The sequence below is a fragment of the Pristis pectinata genome, chromosome 15 (assembly GCF_009764475.1).
Source record: "Pristis pectinata isolate sPriPec2 chromosome 15, sPriPec2.1.pri, whole genome shotgun sequence".
NCBI lineage: Eukaryota > Metazoa > Chordata > Chondrichthyes > Rhinopristiformes > Pristidae > Pristis > Pristis pectinata.
This window is the reverse complement of record NC_067419.1, coordinates 42,466,224-42,486,512: the sequence shown is the minus strand read 5'-3', so window position 1 is coordinate 42,486,512 and position 20,289 is coordinate 42,466,224. Positions and strand designations below refer to the sequence as shown.

General features: G+C 43.5%; 1 protein-coding gene across 1 annotated transcript in view; it reads right to left on the bottom strand.

The window, feature by feature from the left end:
* The window catches only part of nt5dc3 (5'-nucleotidase domain containing 3), a 47,653-nt gene that overhangs the window by 6,818 nt on the left and 20,546 nt on the right, over nucleotides 1-20,289 (bottom strand). The window contains exons 4-13 of the mRNA XM_052030380.1: nucleotides 18,868-18,923; nucleotides 15,315-15,405; nucleotides 14,322-14,459; nucleotides 13,047-13,107; nucleotides 8,505-8,607; nucleotides 8,205-8,306; nucleotides 7,977-8,058; nucleotides 5,164-5,250; nucleotides 2,969-3,109; nucleotides 2,372-2,436 (exon numbers count right to left, since the gene is read on the bottom strand). Coding sequence (XP_051886340.1) covers nucleotides 2,372-2,436; nucleotides 2,969-3,109; nucleotides 5,164-5,250; nucleotides 7,977-8,058; nucleotides 8,205-8,306; nucleotides 8,505-8,607; nucleotides 13,047-13,107; nucleotides 14,322-14,459; nucleotides 15,315-15,405; nucleotides 18,868-18,923 — 926 coding nt within the window. The remainder of the gene's footprint in view (nucleotides 1-2,371; nucleotides 2,437-2,968; nucleotides 3,110-5,163; nucleotides 5,251-7,976; nucleotides 8,059-8,204; nucleotides 8,307-8,504; nucleotides 8,608-13,046; nucleotides 13,108-14,321; nucleotides 14,460-15,314; nucleotides 15,406-18,867; nucleotides 18,924-20,289) is intronic.

Here is a 20,289-nt window from a genome sequence, read left to right as displayed (position 1 = left end):
ACATAGGATGTGGCCATGATACTAATGTAGTATCTACAGGAGGCGCTACCTCAAGAAGGCAACATCCATCATCAAAGACTCCCACCATCCGAGCCATGCCATCTTCTCACAGCTACCATCGGGCAGGAGGTACAGAAGCCTGAAGTCCCACACCATCAGGTTCAAAAACAGCTACTTCCCTTCAACCATTCAGTTCTTGAACCAACCGGCACAACCCTAATCACTACAGTTTAGCAACACTATGACCACTTGATCCCTTTGCACTAAAATGGACTTTTTTTTGTTCTAATTGTGTACTTCCTTGTGAAAAAAAAGTATAAATTATGCTTAATTTGTTTTCCTTGTGAATGCTGCTTATCTGATGCTATGTGCCTGTGATGCTGCTGCAAGTAAGTTTATCATTGCACCTGTCCATACATGTACTTGTGCACATGACAACAAACTCATACTTTGGTCCAGAAGGTTTGCGGTCAATGGTGACCCCCCCGGGCTGTTGATGGTGGTAGATACAACTAAAGTAAGGCCTTTCAACATAGATGGTTTGGGATCGTCAATGTCTGGCACTTAATTAGCTCTACTTATGAGCTTAAATGTGGCCCTCATTTTGGTAAAACTGTGGACATGGGCTGCTTTATTATCTGAGCAACTGTGAATGGAGCTGGAGATTATGAGATAAGATATTTTATTAGTGACATGTACATCGAAACACACAGTGAAGTGCATCTTTTGCACAGGGTTTTTCTGGGGGCAGCCCGCAAGTGTCGCCACGCTTCCAGCGCCAACATAGCACGCCCACAACTTCCTAACCCGTACGTCTTTGGAATGTGGGAGGAAGTAAGGAGCATAGATGGGGTGGACAAGCTTTTTCCCATTATTGAGCGATCCAACACCAGAGGACATGCAATAAAGGTGAGAGGGGGTAGGTTCAGAACAGACATGAGGGGTACGTTTTCTTTACTCAGAGTGGTGGATGCCTGGGATGTGTTGCCTGATAGGGTGGTGGAGGCAAATTCATTGGGGGCTTTTAAGAGGGGCTTGGATGGGCTCATGAATGAGAGGAAAATAGAAGGATATGGGCATTCTGTAGGTAGGAGGGAATAGTATGCCGGCACAACATTGTGGGCTGAAGGGCCTGTTCTGCACTGTAATGTTCTATAAACCAGAGTAAATAAACCACGCAGACACGGGGAGAACATACAAACTCCTTACAGACAGCGGCCGGAATTGAACCTGGGTCGCTGGCACTGTAATAGCGTTACACTAACCGCTATGCTATAGTGCCTGCCAACAAACATCCTTACTTGGTACTGAAGGATAATCATCGATGAAACAACTGAAAGTGGTTGGGCCAAGGACACTGATGTCCATCAAAAATCACAACCACCTCTCCTCGTGCTGGGTCCAACACCAGTCGGTGATGAACTTTCTCCCTTTGAGCTTGACCTGCCGCCAAGGCAGCACGTGACCAAGTGTGACTCCTGATACAGGGTTTCGACCCGAACCGTCGACAATTCCTCCCTTCCCACCCCACAGATGCTGCTCGACCCGCTGAGTTCCTCCAGCAGATTGTTTGTTGCTCCAGATTCCAGCATCTAGAATCTCGGGTGTCTCCCAAAGCCTCCCTGGTCAAATGCAGCCTTGATGTTAAGGGCAACGTCTCTCATGTTCTTGCTGGAACTCAGTCCTCCTGCCCACGTCTGGAGCTGTGATGCCACAGGAAGAGGGCCGAGTGAGGCTGGAGAATGAGTGAGGGAGACGGGTCGGACGGGGAAGAAATGAGGACAGGATAGTGCCAAACTGTAACATGCCACGCAGTATGCTGAACCTGGCTGCTCATCTGTCTTAATTGGCCAAATGGACAGTCATTACAGCCACAACACATCCCTATGAATGTGAAGTCAAAGCCTTCATAAGTGGTATCTTCAGTCAGATGAGGAGAAAAGGTTTTTGGGATTACTACTACATCATTGATGGGGAAAGAATCTGGAACATCAAGGACAGACCATTGGAAATTGGAATTGGTTTACTATTGCCACTTGTACCGAGATACATTGAAAAACTTGTCTTGCATACCATTCATACAGATCAATTCATTACGCAGTGCATTGAGGTAGTACAAGGTAAAACAATACAGAATGCAGAGTAAAGTGTCACAGCCACAGAAGAAGTGCAGGCAGACAATAAAGTGCAAGGTAGATTGTGAGGAAGTAATATTGCAAAAATTATAGGTTTTCATACCTAATTCTTATACAACAGAAAGTTTACAATCAGTTACTTGGTGGGGCTGTTGTATGTGACGACAGGGCTAGCCACCTCAACTGGTCTCTGTACAATGGGTTTACCCACTCATACAGCAGTACTGCACACTCACCTCAATTGGTTCCTCTCTCCTATCCATTCTTGTAGCACCATCCGGGACTCTGCATCTTCATAAACCTAAAACAATATTTTAAAAAGGCACTGGTTAACCAAACACATTTAACCAGCTCGAGTCAGTTATCTCGAAGGTCAGCAAGCCAGGCTCCTTCAGTCATTATTCACACAGCTGGGGTACTACAAGACTTCTGACTTAACTTCCAGCAACATTTCAAGCAGTGACTTCAAACGATGTCCAACATCAGGGCCAGAGGTAGAATACATAAGATGCACTCTGGTTTTCATCCTACAGTTTTAAAAATGGCCTTGAAACTTAAAAGATTGTAAACTATTATCAAGACCACTGTTTATCAAAAGTGATTTTCAATTCAACTGATGACAGGATTGAAGGTTGAAGGACTAATTTTTAATCTGTGAGCATTTATGCTTTAATTTCCCGGTCTTCTCCTGGGTCAAAGGGACCCTTTGATGGAATGTTGAACATATAACTATGTCAAATTCATTAATAACTTGTTGAAGTCACTCACTTAATAACCTTACCACCAATCATTTGATCCTTCTACATTCCCTGGTGTAAATGGAACACACTCACCTGCACACGTTCAAGCAGTGCTGTAAGACCCTGTAACCACACAACCACCTGGCTGTATTCTTCTGTATTCATGGTCTTAATCTCTGATCGCAGCTCAGGGACAATCGCTCCTGTCCTCCACCCATGCTTCAAGGTCAAATCCTTTGATGGCGAGAGAGAAGACGATGGGTACTTGATAGTCAGCCAAAGAGCCCGTTTCTGTGCTGAATGACTTTGTGTTTCTATGAAATCAGTGACTGATGCACAGTGACCATTGCACTACTGAGGGGCCTCTTTCACTTGCTTTTAACATATCTAATGCGATGTGCATCTGTAATCTAGACCCTGTTTTGGTCTAGATTACAGATGCACATCACATTAGATATGTGCACAGACTGTTTTATTCTTTACATTACCACACAGAATCTTTTGAACAATGAATCCTGATAGTGGACTAACTTAGAATTTTTGCTTTGAAGAATAAATCCATCAGATCCACAGAAAAAAAATAACATCAGAGGCCAATGCAATATCTCAACACCTGTGGCAGAATCGTAATGGCACAGGAGGAGGCCATTAGGTACATCAAGCCTCTAATTTCTTAGAAGCTTAAGAAGATTTGGCATGTCACCAAATACTCTAACAAACTTCTACAGATACACTGTTGAAAGTACCCTGACTGGTTGTAATCATGGCCTGGGACGGCAATTCCAACGCACAGGAACGCAAGAAGCTGCAGAGAGCAGTGAACACAGCCCAGTCCATCACGGGCACAGCCCTCCCCACCATTGACAACATCTACAGGAGCAGCTGTCTCAAGAAGGCAGCATCTATCATCAAGGATCCCCATCAGCTGGGTCATGCCCTTTTCTCGCTGCTACTGTCGGGCAGGAAGTACAGAAGCCTGAGGTCCCACAGCACCAGGTTCAGGAACAGCTACTTTCCTACAATCATTGGGTTCTTGAACAGACCTGCAGAACCCTACCTCAACAACGGAACACTACAGACCACCTCTTGCACTACTATGGACTTGTCTCCGATTGTTTTTTTTTGCACTAATGTCTTGTTTCGCACACTTTTTTTGTTTTCTTCACTTTGTATAATTTAAATCATGCACAAGTTATACACGTTCTGTGTGTTGTCTGCATCTATGCACCTATGCTGCTGCGTCAAGTTTTTCATTATACTTGTACCTCACTGTACTTGTGCATATCACAATAAAGTCAACTTGATGGCCCTCTGCCTGTTCCCTGCAGACTGCAAATTTTCCCTCAGAGAAATTCCAATTCCAATTCCCTGACTTACCCCATTTCCACCGCCACCTCAAGCAGTGAGTTCATAACCACTCCCCATGAGAAGAAGTCTTTCCTCATCTCCCCCTTTATTGGTATTGGTTTATTATAGTCACTTGTACCGAGGTGCAAGTCTTGCATACCGATCGTACAGGTCAATTCATTACACAGTGCAGTTACATTGAGTTAGTACAGAGTGCATTGACGTAGTACAGGTCAAAACAATAACAGTACAGAGTAAAGTGTCACAGCTACAGAGGAAGTGCAGTGCAGGTAGACAATAAAGGTGCAAGGTCACAAGGTAGATTGTAAGGTCAGAGTCCATCTCATCGTATAAGGGAACCGTTCAATAGTCTTATCACAGTGGGATAGAACCTGTCCTTAAGCCTGGTGGTACGTGCCCTCAGGCTCCTGTATCTTCTGCCTGATGGAAGAAAAGAGAGAATGCCCTGGGTGGGTGGGGTCTTTGATCATGCTGGCTGCTTCACCAAGTCAGCGAGAGGTAAAGACAGAGTCCACGGAGGGGAGGCTGGTTTCCGTGATGCGCTGGGCTGTGTCCACAACTCTCTGCAGTTTCTTGCAGTCCCGGGCAGAGCAGTTGCCATACCAAGCCGTGATGCATCCAGATAGGATGCTTTCTATGGTGCATCGATAGAAGTTGGTGAGTGTCAAAGGGGACATGCCAAATTTCTTTAGCCTCCTGATACCCATCATTTAAAACCTGTGCCCCTGGATCCTTCTAAGTATCTCATTGCAGCAATTAAAGTGTCATCCCTTAGCACCTTCTTCCTTATTCTTCTCTTCAATAACAACGCAACCCCATCAGAATGTGATAATGCAGGTAGAATGAGCACTGACATAAACAGCATTATATGTTGCACAGTGCATGGACATTTTGATCTGTGATCTTAAGGTCATACTTACTGCCAGATCACTGTAAATGTGATCCCCAAAATAAAGCACCTTCGAACCAATCCAACCAGTGAGCTTCAAAAATTCATACAAGTTGCCCTGGAGGTGAAAAGCAATTCCAAGATTAGAATGCTATGGAGAGACAGGAGACCGCAGATACTGCAATAGGGATTGTTGGATTTGACTGTTTTAAGTAGTTTTTTTTAAAACATGTATAGTGTTTAATACACCTCAAGTGGCTGCACAAGGAATGGCCGCTTCCTAGCTTATTGGTTCATCCATCAGGTGAACATGTGTTTTCTCATTGGTTGGTTTTGCCACAGGAATCCAATAGGTTTTTAGATTGGAGTATTGTTAGCTAAGGAGTACCTCTTATCTCAGGTATAAAAGGTGTCGCTTTTGTTAATCTCTCTCTTGCCTCTATCACGCTCTTGCTCTCTTCCCCCCAGCTTATCTGTAGTTCCTTTTGTCTCGGCTCATCTCCTAGTAGTAAAGACAGTCCCATGTGCTCTGTGACTGTTTCTTAGTACTAAACTTTTCCAATAAAACTTTATGAAGCACCAAGTTGTTTTCAACTCATTCCTGGACTCCTGAAAGAACCTGCGGATCCAACAGAAGCAAGAAACAGCTGCTGGAGGAACTCAGCGGGTCAGGCAGCAGCTGTGGAGGGAAATGGACAGTCGACGTTTCTGGTCAAGACCCTTCATCTGGACCCGAAATGTCGACTGTTCGCTTCCCTCTACAGATGCTGCCTGACCCGCAGAATTCCTCCAGCAATTTGTTAAGATGCTGTGGTTCTATCCAAAGACCCATGCTTGCCAAATCCCTCCCCTCCACACCGAAAGAAATTGGCAAACTAGAAAGGAAAATCAAATAACTGCAGATGCTAGAAATATAGAACATAGAACAGTACGGCACAGAACAGGCCCTTCAGCCCACAATGTTGCGCTGACATAGTTAATCCCTCCTACCTACAGAATGCCCATATCCCTCTATTTTCCTCTCATTATTGTGCCCATCCAAGCCCCTCTTAAAAGCCCCCAATGAATTTGCCTCCATCACCCTATTAGGCAATGCATTCCAGACATCCACCACGCTTTGAGTAAAAAAAACTTACCCCTCACGTCTCTTCTGAACCTACCCCCCTCCAAATATTTTAGTTAAAGTTTGCATTAATGCAAGAAGTATTGTGTTTATTTTGTGCTTGTTTTATATGACTATTATTATAAAATAATAATAATAGAAAATGCTGGAAAAACTCAACAGGTCAGGCAGCATCTGTGGATAGAGAAAGAGTTAACGTTTCAGGTCATTAAAAAACAGGTCTTAAACCTGAAATATTAACCCTGTTTGTCTCTTCACAGATGTTACCTGACCCGTTGTGTCTCTAGCATTTTCTGCTTTTACTTTGGATTCCCTGCAACTGCAGTATTTTGATTTTCAGGTTACCTCTCCAACAGCATACCTCCATGCTTAAATTTGTGCAATTCTATTTACTTCATGTCTGTTTGTGGAAGCTTGCTGACAGCATATTGGCTTTGAATACCATTTAAGGAGCATTTCATTGACTGCAAAGCACTTTAGGAGATCCCCAAGGTCACAGAAAATGCCATACATATACAAGGTTTCTTTTTTCACCAACCACGATATTATTCAATAGTAATACAACAAATTCTCAAAACCCAGGTCACAAGACTTGGTCCGGTGATGAGAAATTAAAGCAAATAGCTTTCAGCAAAAGAATAAAAACAAAATTTTATTGGTGTAGTGTATAATAATTAGCGTTGACAGGAAGATCCAAATATTTTAGTTAAAGTTTGCATTAAATGCAAGGAGTATTGTGTTTACTTTGTGCTTGTTTTATATGAATATTAAAATGAGACACATATAAGAAATTAGCCCATTGAAATGAGTAAACTTCCACATTTAAAAAAAAATGGGATTATAAAATTCTATTAATGAAACACAATCTACATTTAAGTCTAAATCAATTAAGACCATAAGACAAAGGAGCAGAAGTCAGCCATTCGGCCCATCGAGTCTGCTCTGCCATTCTATCATGAGCTGATCAATTCTCCCATTTAGCCCCACTCCCCCGCCTTCTCACCATAACCTTTGATGCCCTGGCTACTCAGATACCTATCAATCTCTGCCTTAAGTACACCCAATGACTTTGCCTCCACAGTCGCCCGTGGCAACAAATTCCACAGATTCACCGCTCTCTGGCTAAAGAAATTTCTCCACATCTCTGTTCTGAATTTAGTTCAAATACTGCAGTTATTATACATTCTCACGCAATTAATTGGCAATTTGCTGCATCATCTATTTTCGCTAATTTGATTTACTTAATTATTACATTTTTAACACCAAAGAGAAAACCCCAATTTGAATTATTGGGAGTAAATAGCACTGAAAAATTTGGGCTTCTCATTGGAATAATTTCATGTTTCTTTTAAAGAACATGTATGCAAGGCCAGCTTTAACCCTACCAGTTATAATCATGGACTGAGCAGCACTACACTGTCAAATGCTTGGCAGGATTTCCACAGTAAGCTCTTTCATTTTGACAGAGAAATTAATGGCTTTGTTATCAATTTTGACAAACAATAGCGGCTTCAACTATTTGTGACATAAAATCAAACAAATCATAGAGACAAATTTTAACAGATACGAGTCACTTTCCATAATTTATCATAAAACCTGGATTAAAACTGCTTTGATCCCATTATGATAATAAATTACACCCTCATCCTTTTAAGATAGAACAGCACGCATGTCTAGTGCAGTTAAAAGATAACAAAAAGGAACAGAGAGCAAAATTTTACCTGTTTATAGATTTGACCTTTCTCCAGTTTGCTTATTTTATCCCAGTGCAGTTTATCCTTTGGATTTGCTCTCCTGAATGGTCTACAGAGAAATAAAAGAAGTTTCAATGCAAGTTTTTAAACGTTTTACTAAAGAGTGTATTTAAACCCTTTTCTAACCCACTCTCCACCATACCAACAAAAGAGTGTAGCAGTGGGGTTGCTCTTCAACAATCTTATTGCACTGACCTTCGCTTGTCATTGAAGAATGCTGGCTTCTCTGCTTGGACAATGATGATATCAAATAGATCACGCCAATCTTTGCCAACTATGTACTGCATTCCTTTATCACTGTTGCACAGGAAACACATGCAGGGTAAATACATCAAAAATATATCACCAGAAAATACTGGAAGTACTCAGCAGTGCCCAAGAACTTCCAGCCGTGATCAATGCAATTTTTTCTTCTTATACTCAATTCATTAGCTTGCTCATTTGCAGCACAGATTATGACTTTCATTTAGTAATGAGAACAAGAGTCCTACTCACACAAAGCTAAAAGGGCTGTTTGTAATGAGGAAAAGTTTCTTGCCACTGTTGATCAATCTTCCCAACACAGCGCCTGTTTTCTCCTCATGAGATATGTATTTTTCTGATTGGAAAAGAAAGGCACCACATAGTTAGTCTGCACACAACTTGCATATCGTCTTCAGTTACAGTACCTGCGTGCACGCCCATCTTTGTTAGAATACAATGGTACTCAAGTCAAGACCAGTTAGACATTCTGAATCGGCTTAAGTACAAGATGTTAGGGATTACTCTGCAGTTATGAAATTATGGATAGCAGGTACTAATTAAAATGAGAACCAGTCTTCAGGAAATAAAACCTGTTCACAATTTAACTTCAACTGATATTTTAAGGCAATCATTGGGTGTGGGACATTCTGACTCTGTACCATTGAAACTATGCAGGAGAAGACAATAGAGGAATGTTCATGCAATTCACCTATCGCTGAAACAGGTCTACAGCGCACACCATTGCCCTGGCCCTACACTCAGCTCTGGAGCATCTGGACAGTAAAGACACCTACTTTAGACTATTGTTTATTGACTACAGCTCTGTCTTCAATACTACAATCCCAAGCAAACTCATCACCAAACCTAGGACTCAACACCTCCCTCTGTAACTGGATCCTTGACTTTCTGACCAACAGACCGCAATCAGTGAGGATAGGCAGCAATACCTCCAGCACGATTATTCTCAACACTGGTGCCCCACAAGGCTACGTCCTCAGCCCTCTACTCTACTCCCTATACACTCATGACTGTGTGGCCAGATTCTGCTCTAACTCCATCTACAAGTTTGCAGATGATACCACCATTGTAGGCCATATCTCAAACAGCGATGAGTCGGGGTACAGGAAGGAGATAGAGAGCTTAGTGTCATGGTGTCATGACAACAACCTTTACCTCAATGTCAACAAAACAAAAGAGCTGGTCATTGACTTCAGGAAAGGGGGTGGTGTACATCAACAGTGCGGAGGTCAAGAGGGTTAAGAGCTTTAAGTTCCTAGGAGGGAACACCACCAATAGCCTGTCCTGGTCAAATCATGTAGATGCCACAGCCAAGAAAGCTCACCAGTGCCTCTACTTCCTCAGGAGGCTAAAGAAATTTGGCATAGCCCCTTTGACACTCACCAATTTTTAATCGATGCACCATAGAAAGCATCCTACCTGGATGCATTGCGGCTCAGTATGGCAACTGCTTCACCCAGGACCGCAAGAAACTACAGAGAGTTGTGGACACAGCCCAGCGCATCACAGAAACCAGCCTCCCCTCCACAGACTCTGTCTATGCCTCTTACTGCCTTGGTGAAGCAGCCAGCATAATCAAAGACCCCACCCACCCGGGTCATTCTCTCTTCTCTCCTCTCCCATCAGGCAGAAGATACAGGAGCCTGAGGGCACGTACCACCAGGCTCAAGGACAGCTTCTATCCCACAGTGATAAGACTATTGAACAGTTCCCTTATAAAATGAGATGGACTCTTGACGTCACAATCTACCTTGTTATGACCTTGCACCTTATTGTCTACCTGCAATGCACTTCCCTGTAGCTGTGACACTTTACTCTGTATTCTGTTATTGTTTTTACCCTGTACTATCTCAATGCACTGTGTAATGAATTGATCTGTACGAGTGGTATGCAAGACAAGTTTTTCACTGTACCTCGGTACAAGTGACAATAATAAACCAATATCAATAACAATACCCAATACAATTGTCGTTGGATGCAGGGAATGCTGAGGAGAGGCCAAACTCTTCTCAGCGACGCTGACCCATTCTATTACTGTCAATACTTAACACCACTACAATACAATTTGCTAATAAGATAGTCTTTGGACTTGGTTTTCAATCCCCTTCCTCCCCCCATGGGAGTCTGATTGTAATACTTAATGTTTTCAATTAAGACAGAAAAATATCAGTTAAAATAAAGAACATTAGCTACAAAGAAAGTTAAATAACTATAATTAAAATGGGCAAAAGAATAGGACACTGAAAGGTACAGAAAATTATTTAAAACTTATTCTTAATATATCAATATTGCCTTAATAAAGCGTCTCTTGATAATTCACTACCTGGATCACTCTATTGCAAGATTTGTTTTATTGCAGTATTTGTGATGAATTTTAACATTTACCAAACAACTTCACCCAGGCAGATCAATATGAGAATTAGAGCAACCACTACTGAGCCAGTATGAAACTACTGAGATGGGATTGTAGTCTGAAGTTAGACTGAATTAGGAGAAAGAGAAACAAAAATAAATTCTTTACTCAATTTATTCAAAAATAAAATCTAAATATAAATAAAACAAAAACAAAATGCTTCATTTTGACTGCTTGACTTTAGATGAAATCTAAAGGCAGTGGGAAGTGTAGACAGAATCAATGGAGGGGAGAAACAAAGAACTGCAGATGCTGGAAGCTAGATGATGTTAGAGGAACTCAGCAGGCCAGGGAACATCCATGGAGAAAAGCAGGCGGTCAACGTTTCAGGTCAGGACCCTTCCTCAGGACTCGTTGCGTGATGGACTGGGCTGCATTCACAACTCTGCAATTTCTTGAATTCTTGGGCAGAGTGGTTGCCAATTATCGCATATTATCCCCACTTAAGATGGAAGGTCATTGACGATGCAGTTGAAGATGGTTCTGTCTACAACAAGGCCTTGAGGAATACCAGCAGTGATATCCTGGCGCTGTGATAACTGACCCCAACAACCACAGTCACCTGCTTTTGTGCAGAGTGAGATTCCAACTTTTGGAGCGTTTTCCCATTGAATTCAGTTTTGCCAGGGCTTCTTGATGCCACATTCAATCAAATGTTGCCTTGATGTCAAGGGCAGTCAATTGCACCTCGCCTCTGAACATAACTCTTTGGTCCATGTTCAGATCAAGTCTGTGATGAGGTCCAGAACCAAACAACCTGGGCATCAGTGATCTGGTGCCAAGTGAGCAGGCACCATTTGGTAAGGACAATTTTCACCATTTTGGTCATGATTGAGTGTAGATTGGCTGGGTGGTATTTAGCCTGACGGGTGTACTTTTGTTTCCCGAGAGACGTTTTAGTTTTGAAAGAGGAGCACAGTGATTAGTATGACAATTATTGCCCAGAGAAACAGCCTGAATAGTCAAAGCAATGGGGTTAAGGGGCCACAGGATCAAAACCCAAACAGGAAAAGACACTGTATGCTTACTAACCCTATAACTGGATAATGGGGGTTAATTGCCAGCCCAATTATTTCAGTAACTGGTTTTGATCCAGAAGAAAGACATAAAAGAACATAGAACACTACAGCACAGTACAGGCCCTTCAGCCCACAATGTTGTGCCGACATTTTATCCTGCTCTAAGATCTATCTAACCCTTCCCTCCCACATAGGCCCTTATTTTTCTATCATTCATGTGTCTATCTCTTAAATGTCCCTAATGTATCTGCCGCCACAACCTCTGCCAGCAGTGCGTTCCATGCACCCACCACTGTCTGTGTAAAAAAACTTGCCCCTGACATCCCCCTTATACCTTCCTCCAATCACCTGAAAATTATACCTCCTCGTGTTAACCATTGTCGCCCTGGGAAAAAGTCTCTGACTGTCCACTCGATCTATGCCTTTTATCATCTCGTACACCTCCATTAAGTCCCCTCTCATCCTCCTTCTCTCCAAAGAGAAAAGCCTTAGCTCGCTCAACCTATCCTCATAAGACATGCTCTCCGATCCAGGCAACATCCTGGTAAATCTCTGCACCCTCTCTAAAGCTTCCACATCCTTCCTACAATGAGGCAACCAGAACTGAACACAATACTCCAAATGTGGTCTGACAAGAATTCTATAGAGCTGCAACATCACCTCGCAGCTCTTGAACTCAATACCCCGACTAATGAAGGCCAACACTCCATACTTCTTCTTAACAACCCTATCGACCTGCGTGTAAACCTTGAGGGATCTATGCATGTGGACCCCAAGATCTCCCTGTTCCTCCACACTGCTAAGAATCCTGCCATTAACCTTGTATTCTGCCTTCAAATTCAACGCCACCAACCTTTGTATCATCAGCAAACTTACTAACCCACCCTTCCACATCTTCATCCAAATCACTTATAAAAGAGAGATCACTGTAAGAGTGTACATGCAATTTACAGTTATGCAGGCACCCAGGCAAGCTATATAGCCTCTATTTGTTTTGATATTCTCCTCCAGAATAAAATCCACATCCAAACCACAATCAACCAACACCTTGACTACTTTTAGATGTCAACCCAGGAATTATATTGAAAGCCAAGTGACAATAAATTGATGGCGACTTAAAGAATGTCACATGTGTCAATGCTGAGTGGGCCTTAGATTTCCATCTCACCTGAAAGACAACATTTCTGACAGAGCAACAGTCCCTCAGTACCACACTGCCCAGATTTTTGTACTCAAGCCTCTGGTGCAGACTTCAACTCTCGATCCTCCAAGTCAAAGGTGAGGATCTGAAATATTACCATGAGACCCATCAAATGAGAGTAACACAATCAGTTATATACATACCAATGTCCTGCTCAACTGCCTGATATAGGATTCCTTTCACATGGACATCTCGAATTACTTCCTGCCAATCATAAATTGAGAAGCTCATCAATCTTCATACATGTGCTAAGTAGTGTAAATATTAACATTCAAGTTTGGACTCAGCAACAATGCCAAAATGCATCAATTAATTATAGAACAACATTCTAATTTGCAGCCAAGTTCACTGATAGACCTGACAAAACCTTGAACTTACCAACTTCGTACTACAAGCTGTCCCACTAGTTCAATGCACAATCAAAAATGTTCTTATCTGTAGGAAGGCCAGTTGGCAGAGCTGCTACCTCTTAGCACCAGCGACCCGGGTTCAATCCTGACCTCGGGTGCTCTCTGTGTGGAGTTTACACATTCTCCCTGTGATCGCTTTGGTTTTCTCTGATTACTCCCACATCCCAAAGATGCACGGGTTGCTAGGTTAATTGGGCACTGTAAACTGCCCCTGGCGTGGAAGCGAGTTAGAGAATTTACACAGAGTTTATGAGAATATTGAAAGAATTGGTACAATTACAACATTTAAAAGGCATTTGGGCAGCTACATGGATAGGAAAGGTTTAGAGGGATATGGGCCAAACGCAGGCAAATGAGACTAGCTCAAGTAGGCAACTTGGTCAGCATGGACGTGTTGGGCCAAAGGGCCTGTTTCAGTGCTGTATAACTATATGATGCTAATAAAAAAAAAGGGGATTAATGCAGGATTAGCGTAAATGGGTGGGTGACAGTCAGTGCAGACTCGATGAGCCAAAAGGCCCATTTCCGTACTCTCTCCCTCTAGGACTCTCTCAACCCATTTCAATAGTTTCCACCTTAAGTGGACCAGCAGCACAGTAGATAGTGCTGCTGTTTCATAGCTCCGGTGACCCTGTTCAATCCTGACCCGTGGTGCTCCCTCCATGGAGTTTGCACGTTCTCCTTATGACCACGTGGGTTTCCCCTTGGGAGCTCTGGTTTCAGCCCACATTGTGCAGGTTGTGAATTATTTGGCCACTATACATTGGCCCTGGTGTAGGTGGATGGAAGACTCCAGGGGGAGTTGATGGGCTTGCTGGTAACTATTAACTACAGGAGAATGGGACTGATGCCATTGTTTGGAGAGGCAGCATTTCATTATGATGTAAGAGGCCATTCAGCTCACCTTTGATGGGCTGAATGGCCTCTTACATCACGAGGAAATATGAAAAATACGAGACTATAATGGCGTGCTAGAGAAGTGAAAGGGAAGGCATTATTAAATCTTACCTTAACATCCTTGTAAACATAAACTGGCTCAAAGTCAATATTCTGCTTGATAAAATAATCATTGACACAAGAAAGCAGCGTTAACTCTGGCAGCGAGAATATATCCATAAACTGCTTCATTGCAAATCCATGCGAACTCTGGTTAAATAAAAGGATTTGAAGTCATTCAAAGAACACTGCTTGCATTAAGCAACACATCTAAGCAAACTTTAAATTTTAAAAGGTTCACACAAAGAACCTATTGGCACCACAGATTTGGAATCTGGGCAATCTGACCTAGAGGAATCAGTCGTGCTGCCTGCAGAATCAGGTTACTGAAGAGGAGGTCCCAGAAGAGTGAGGCACCCCAGGAAAGAAGAATGTTAACCTTCTTCACTATATGGAGCCTTTCCCATTGGGTACACAATCAGGAAATCAAAACTAGGGAAAGCTGGGATGTAAATAATGGGCCAAATGGCCTCTTCCCTTGCAGAGGTCGTCTCCTGGTTACAGACAACCAACTTATGTATAGACCATACATACAAACAAACATGGAGCAAAAACTAGCAAGCAATAGTTGGATCCAGGTGAGATGGGCGATAGACAGATCGAGAAGGGGAGAGTGGAGATCCTGTGACTCTCCCCTCCTCTATCTACCCATCACCCTTCCTCACCTGGATCCACCTATCACTTGCCAGCTCTTGCTCCACCCCTTCCCCTCATCTTTTTATACTGGCTCTCTCCCCTCTATCTTTCAGTCCAGACAGTCTCGACCTGGAACGTTGACTGTCCATTTCCCTCCACAGATGCTGCCTGACCCGCTGAGCTCCTCTAGCAGTCTGTGTTTTGCTCCAGATTCCAGCATCTGCAGTCTCTTGTGTCTCAGGAACGGAACCGTGGCATAACCTGGAGAGGACCCAACTGAACACATCTGGTGTTCAGCTATTTCTAATCACCCTGCCCAAGCACTGTTGTACCACCCACATCAGCAGCAAGATACTTCAACATATTTACCTTGCCGTAGAAATCACTCATATGTTCCAAAGGAACATGTGTCCCTTCATACATTTCGATCACTTGCTCATCTGGAATGGGTCTTAATCCCCTGTAGATAAAATGAAAGCACAATTAGGTTGGAACATCTATGACTTGACCAGGGCAGAGGGGGTAGCTGGTAGTTTGGCAGCGAAGACGGCCCCCTCACTGTCAAATCTTACCCACATGTCATTGGCAGGCAAGGTCCGTAATGAGACAACATTTGGGCCAAATGCGGGCAGATGGGACTAGCTCACTGGGCAACACAGTCAACATGGATGAGTTGGGCCGAAGGGCCTGTTTCCTTGCTGTGTGACTATTTCCCCAGATTACCACCTAGCCAAGCAATAGCGAAAATCTGCCACTTCCTTACATAAAGCACTACAGGGCACCTAATCTCAGGATTTTAAAAGAAAACAAGCAAGTAACACTAGAGGTACATCAGGCGAAACCTCCCCACAACCCAACAAGTCTCTGTCGACTATGTAGCACCACTTTTTTTGTTTTTTTCCCTAATCAGTTTTATTCTCCCCACATTTCCACCAATTCCACTTGGGCCACCTTCCAGATTCAACCAGTCACCTTCAATGACCATAGTTCAACCCAGACAAGTGTGAAGTGATACACTTCAGGAGAGCGAATTTGAAAGCAGAATACAAGGTTAACGGCAGGACTCTTAGCAGTGTGGAGGAACCTTGGGGTCCACATGCATAGATCCCTCAAGGTTGTACGCAGGTCAATAGGGTTGTTAAGAAAGCGTATAAATTGTTTGCCTTCATTAGTCGGGGGATTGAGTTCAAGGGCCGCGAGGTGATGTTGCAGCTCTACAGAACTCTGGTCAGATCACACTTGGAGTACTGTGTTCTGTTCTGGTCACCTCATTATAGAAAGGATGTACAAGCTTTAGAGAAGGTGCAGAGGAGATTTACCAGGATGTTGCCCGGATTGGAGAGTGTGTCTTATGAGGATAGGTTGAGCGAGTTAGGGCTTTTCTCTTTGGAGAGGAGGAGGATGAGAGGTGACTTGATAGAGGTGCACAAGATGATAAGGGGCATAGATCGAGTGGACAGTCAGAGACTTTTTCCCAGTGCGACAATGGCTAACATGAGGGGACATAATTTTAGGGTGATTGGAGGAAGGTATAAGGGGGATGTCAGGGGTATGTTTTTTTTTTACACAGAGTGGTGGGTGTGTGGAACGCACTGCCTGCAGAGGTTGTGGGAATAGATACATTAGGGACATTTAAGAGACTCTTAGATAGACACATGAATGATAGAAAAATAAGGGGCTATGTGGAAGGGAAGGGTTAGATAGATCTTAGAGCAGGATAAAATGTCGGCACAACGTCGTGGGCTGAAGTGGGCTACTGTGCTGTAGTGTTCTATGTTCAATGACAGCACACAAGGTCAGGATTGAACCTGGGTCTCTGGAGCTGTGAGACCACAGATAATGGTGGTAGACTGGGTCCTGTAAGGTGCAACGGGTCCTGTAAGTGCCTTTACACCAGTGACTGAAAGCAAGGTTCAGGTGCAGCAAGCACTTAGGAAGGCAAATGGTATATTGGCCTTCACTGAACGAGGATTTGAGGAAAGAACCTTGGTGAGACCCCATCTGGAGCATCGCGCGCAGTTTTGGACTCCTTATCCGAGGAAAGGTGTTCTTGCCACAGAGGGAATGCAATGGAGGCTTACTAGACTGATGTCCGGGAGGCAAGACTGATGTACGAGAGATTGGGTTGGTTGGCAGATATTCACCGGAGTACTGGAGGGGTTCTCAGAAATCTATAACAGGATCAGATACAGGAATGGTGTTTCCAATGACTGGTGAGTCCAAAACCAAGAGGTCACAGCCTCACAACCAATGTCCATTTAGAACAGAACTTAGAACATTACAGCACGGTACAGGCCCTTCGGCCCACAATGTTGTGCCAACATTTTATCCTGCTCTAAGATCGATCTAACCCTTCCCTCCCACATGGCCCTCCATTTTTCTATCATTCATGTGTCTATCTAAGTGTCTCTTAAGTGTCCCTAATGTATCCGCCCTCACAACCTCTGCTGGCAGTGCGTTCCATGCACCCACCCTATACCTTCTTCCAATCACCTTAAAATTATGTCCCCTTGTGTGAGCCATTTTCACAGCTTTGGACTCCTTATCCGAGGAAGGATGTCCTTGCCATGGAGGGATTTCTTCACCCAGAGGGGGGTAAATCTGCGGAATTCTCTACCACTGAAACAGTGGCGGCTACATCATTAAATATATTCAAGAAGGAGGTGGATTTATTTCTTAATACCACAGGAATCACGGGAGACAGGGAGGTGGCACCCAGTCTTTTTTTCTCAGGGAAAGGGAATCTAAAACTAGAGGATATAGGTTTAATGTGAGAGAGATTTAAAAGCCACTTGAGGGGCAACTTCTTCATGCAGAGGATAGTGGGTATATGGAACGAGTTGCCAGAGAAAGTTTTTTGTTTCCCCCCTCCATTCCCCATTTCGTTTTCTCCCCTTTCCCTTGGAGCAGACTCGATGGGCCGAATGGCCTGCTTCTGCTCCCTTGTCTTGTGATCTTGTGGGGCAGGTACAAAAACAACATTTAAAAGACACTTGGACAGGTACACGGATAGGAAAGGTTTATGGGCCAAGCACTGGCAAATGGGACGAGCTTTGGTGGGCCTGGACCAGAGGGGCCTGTTTCCATGGTGTACGACTCCATGACAGGAACAGGGTACTGAAGTGGATTATCAGCCATGATCCTATTGAGTAGTGGAGCAGGCCTGAAGTCCTACTCTTGCTCCTATCTTCTGTTTCAATGGGCCGAATCGTTTTCTCTGCTGTAAGTCTCCAGGATTCTATAAAGATTGGCACTAGGCTAACTCTGTGCCTTCAGATGAAACTAAGACAATGAACACTGTAGCTGTAGCACGATTACTGGAGTTCCTCGCTATAATTCAAACAATGTGTTATACAGGAAGGCAAAAGCACTTCTGCCAGTAAGTACACCCTCAATACTGATCGGGAATGCCAACCCTAATCTCAGGAGCGGAACTAGAATCCACCATTGCCCGATTTAGAAGCAACAGTGCTTCCATTTAAGTAAGACTGATACCTGGTTAAAGAGCTATGCACAAACATCATTCAGCTGTTCACTTGCTTAGGGAACATGGATAGTGTTGGCAAGGGCACTACCTACTGTCCATTCTTCATTGTCCTAATTCACGTTGATTTGAATTCAGGATCCTGATCACTAGTGTAACCCTCTACAGTCAGTCTTGACCACTACGCTACTGCACAAGGACAGATTAACAAACTACTTAAGGCACCTTGCATCACCGTCACAAAGTGTCCCACTATTCCACATTTGCCAGAATCTTAATTAGCCCAACGAAATCAAGATACTCTATCTAATTTTAGATAGATTTATTAATGTCGCAATAGAACCTAGCTTGGATTTAATATTTATATTCACAAAATTCCACTCACAGACACGCCTGGGGAGAGAGACTGAGCAAGATAATCATTCTGTAAAATAGCACCTGTATACGGTTCCCAACTGCATGTAGTGAAAGGCATCAATCTTCATCACAATTCCCTAAAGCAAAAGTAGAAAGAACACAAGAATGTAAGAAACAGAAGCACAAGTCAGTTGTTTGGCCTCTTACACCTCCCACACCATTCAGTAAGATTATTGTCACGAACCAGCAACAAAAGAAACACACTGAGCATGATTCAGTGTTAAAAACTATTTTATTAATCACTACTTATGATAATACGTAAAATAAAAGTAAAAATGTTAGTATGTTAGAATTCAAAGATGTTAAACCTTGAACGTTAACCCCAAAACTAAACTCTTCGTGTGTGTGTGTGACAAAGTCCAAAACTCCCAGTTCAGGAATGGTTCTTAAAGTTCAGTTCCGCAAGCCATAAGGTGAAACATGAGCAAGGGCTTCTTCAACAACCACCGTTGTCTGAAGATAAGACGTAGATGTAGAGAAACAGAGAGAGTAAATACAAAATCCAAACGTTCCATGATGGAACCCAGGCGACACTTCAGTGTTTACTCGGTAGTGACTTCCTCACCCCGAAAAGCATCCGAATCGTGGTCGTCCACACACAAATACCTGTTTCCTTCTACAGGTCAGCAACAAAGTGAACTCCACCGGATTACTTCCAACTTCCATACATGGATTTCAGTGGCAGACACAGTTATAGTTTCTCATCCATCGATAGAGAAAACTAGCAGGCTGGTGTCTCTCTCCCTTCTCTCTCTCTCTCTCTCCTTCTTCTTCTAACTTCAACAACGTCATTACGTCCTTTATCTTCTATTGACGTAAGCACGCCACACACACAAATACACACACACTCTCTATCTTAAAGGGACTTTCACTGAGTCCGTAACATTATAGATAAGATGGCTATCTCAGTGCCCTGATCTCTTGATTCATTTAATATCCCAAAAGCTACCCTTATCTTGATGTGCATGTTGAAAGAATCACACTGCCACTCTGAACTACACGGGTAATTATTTAGTACCAAGATTGTGGCATTGGGGGTGGGAGATACAGAAGAGTGGGCAGGGATTGGATGGGAGACACGGAGGGGTCACTGGCTGGAGGGGGATGAGCCAAAGGGGGATCCAGAGGTGTCGGTGAGGAGGGTAGAGTATGGAGAGGTGGGCTGAGGGGAGATATGAAGCATTGGGTCAGGAGGGGAGATATGGAGGGGTGGTTGAGGAGAGCAAGTACAGAGGGGTGGGCAGAGGAAAGAGCAGGGTACGGGAGTGGGTGTGAACCGCTCGCAAGGAAGCCTGAATGTCCACAGCTCCCTGCGGCATAAAATTCCCACGAATTACAACTCCAAGTGAAGAAGTTTCTCTTATCCGTCCTATACAGCCGAACCCTTCTCCCAAGATCAGCTCCTGGTTTACACTCTTCAGGCAGCCTCTCTCTGTATCCGCC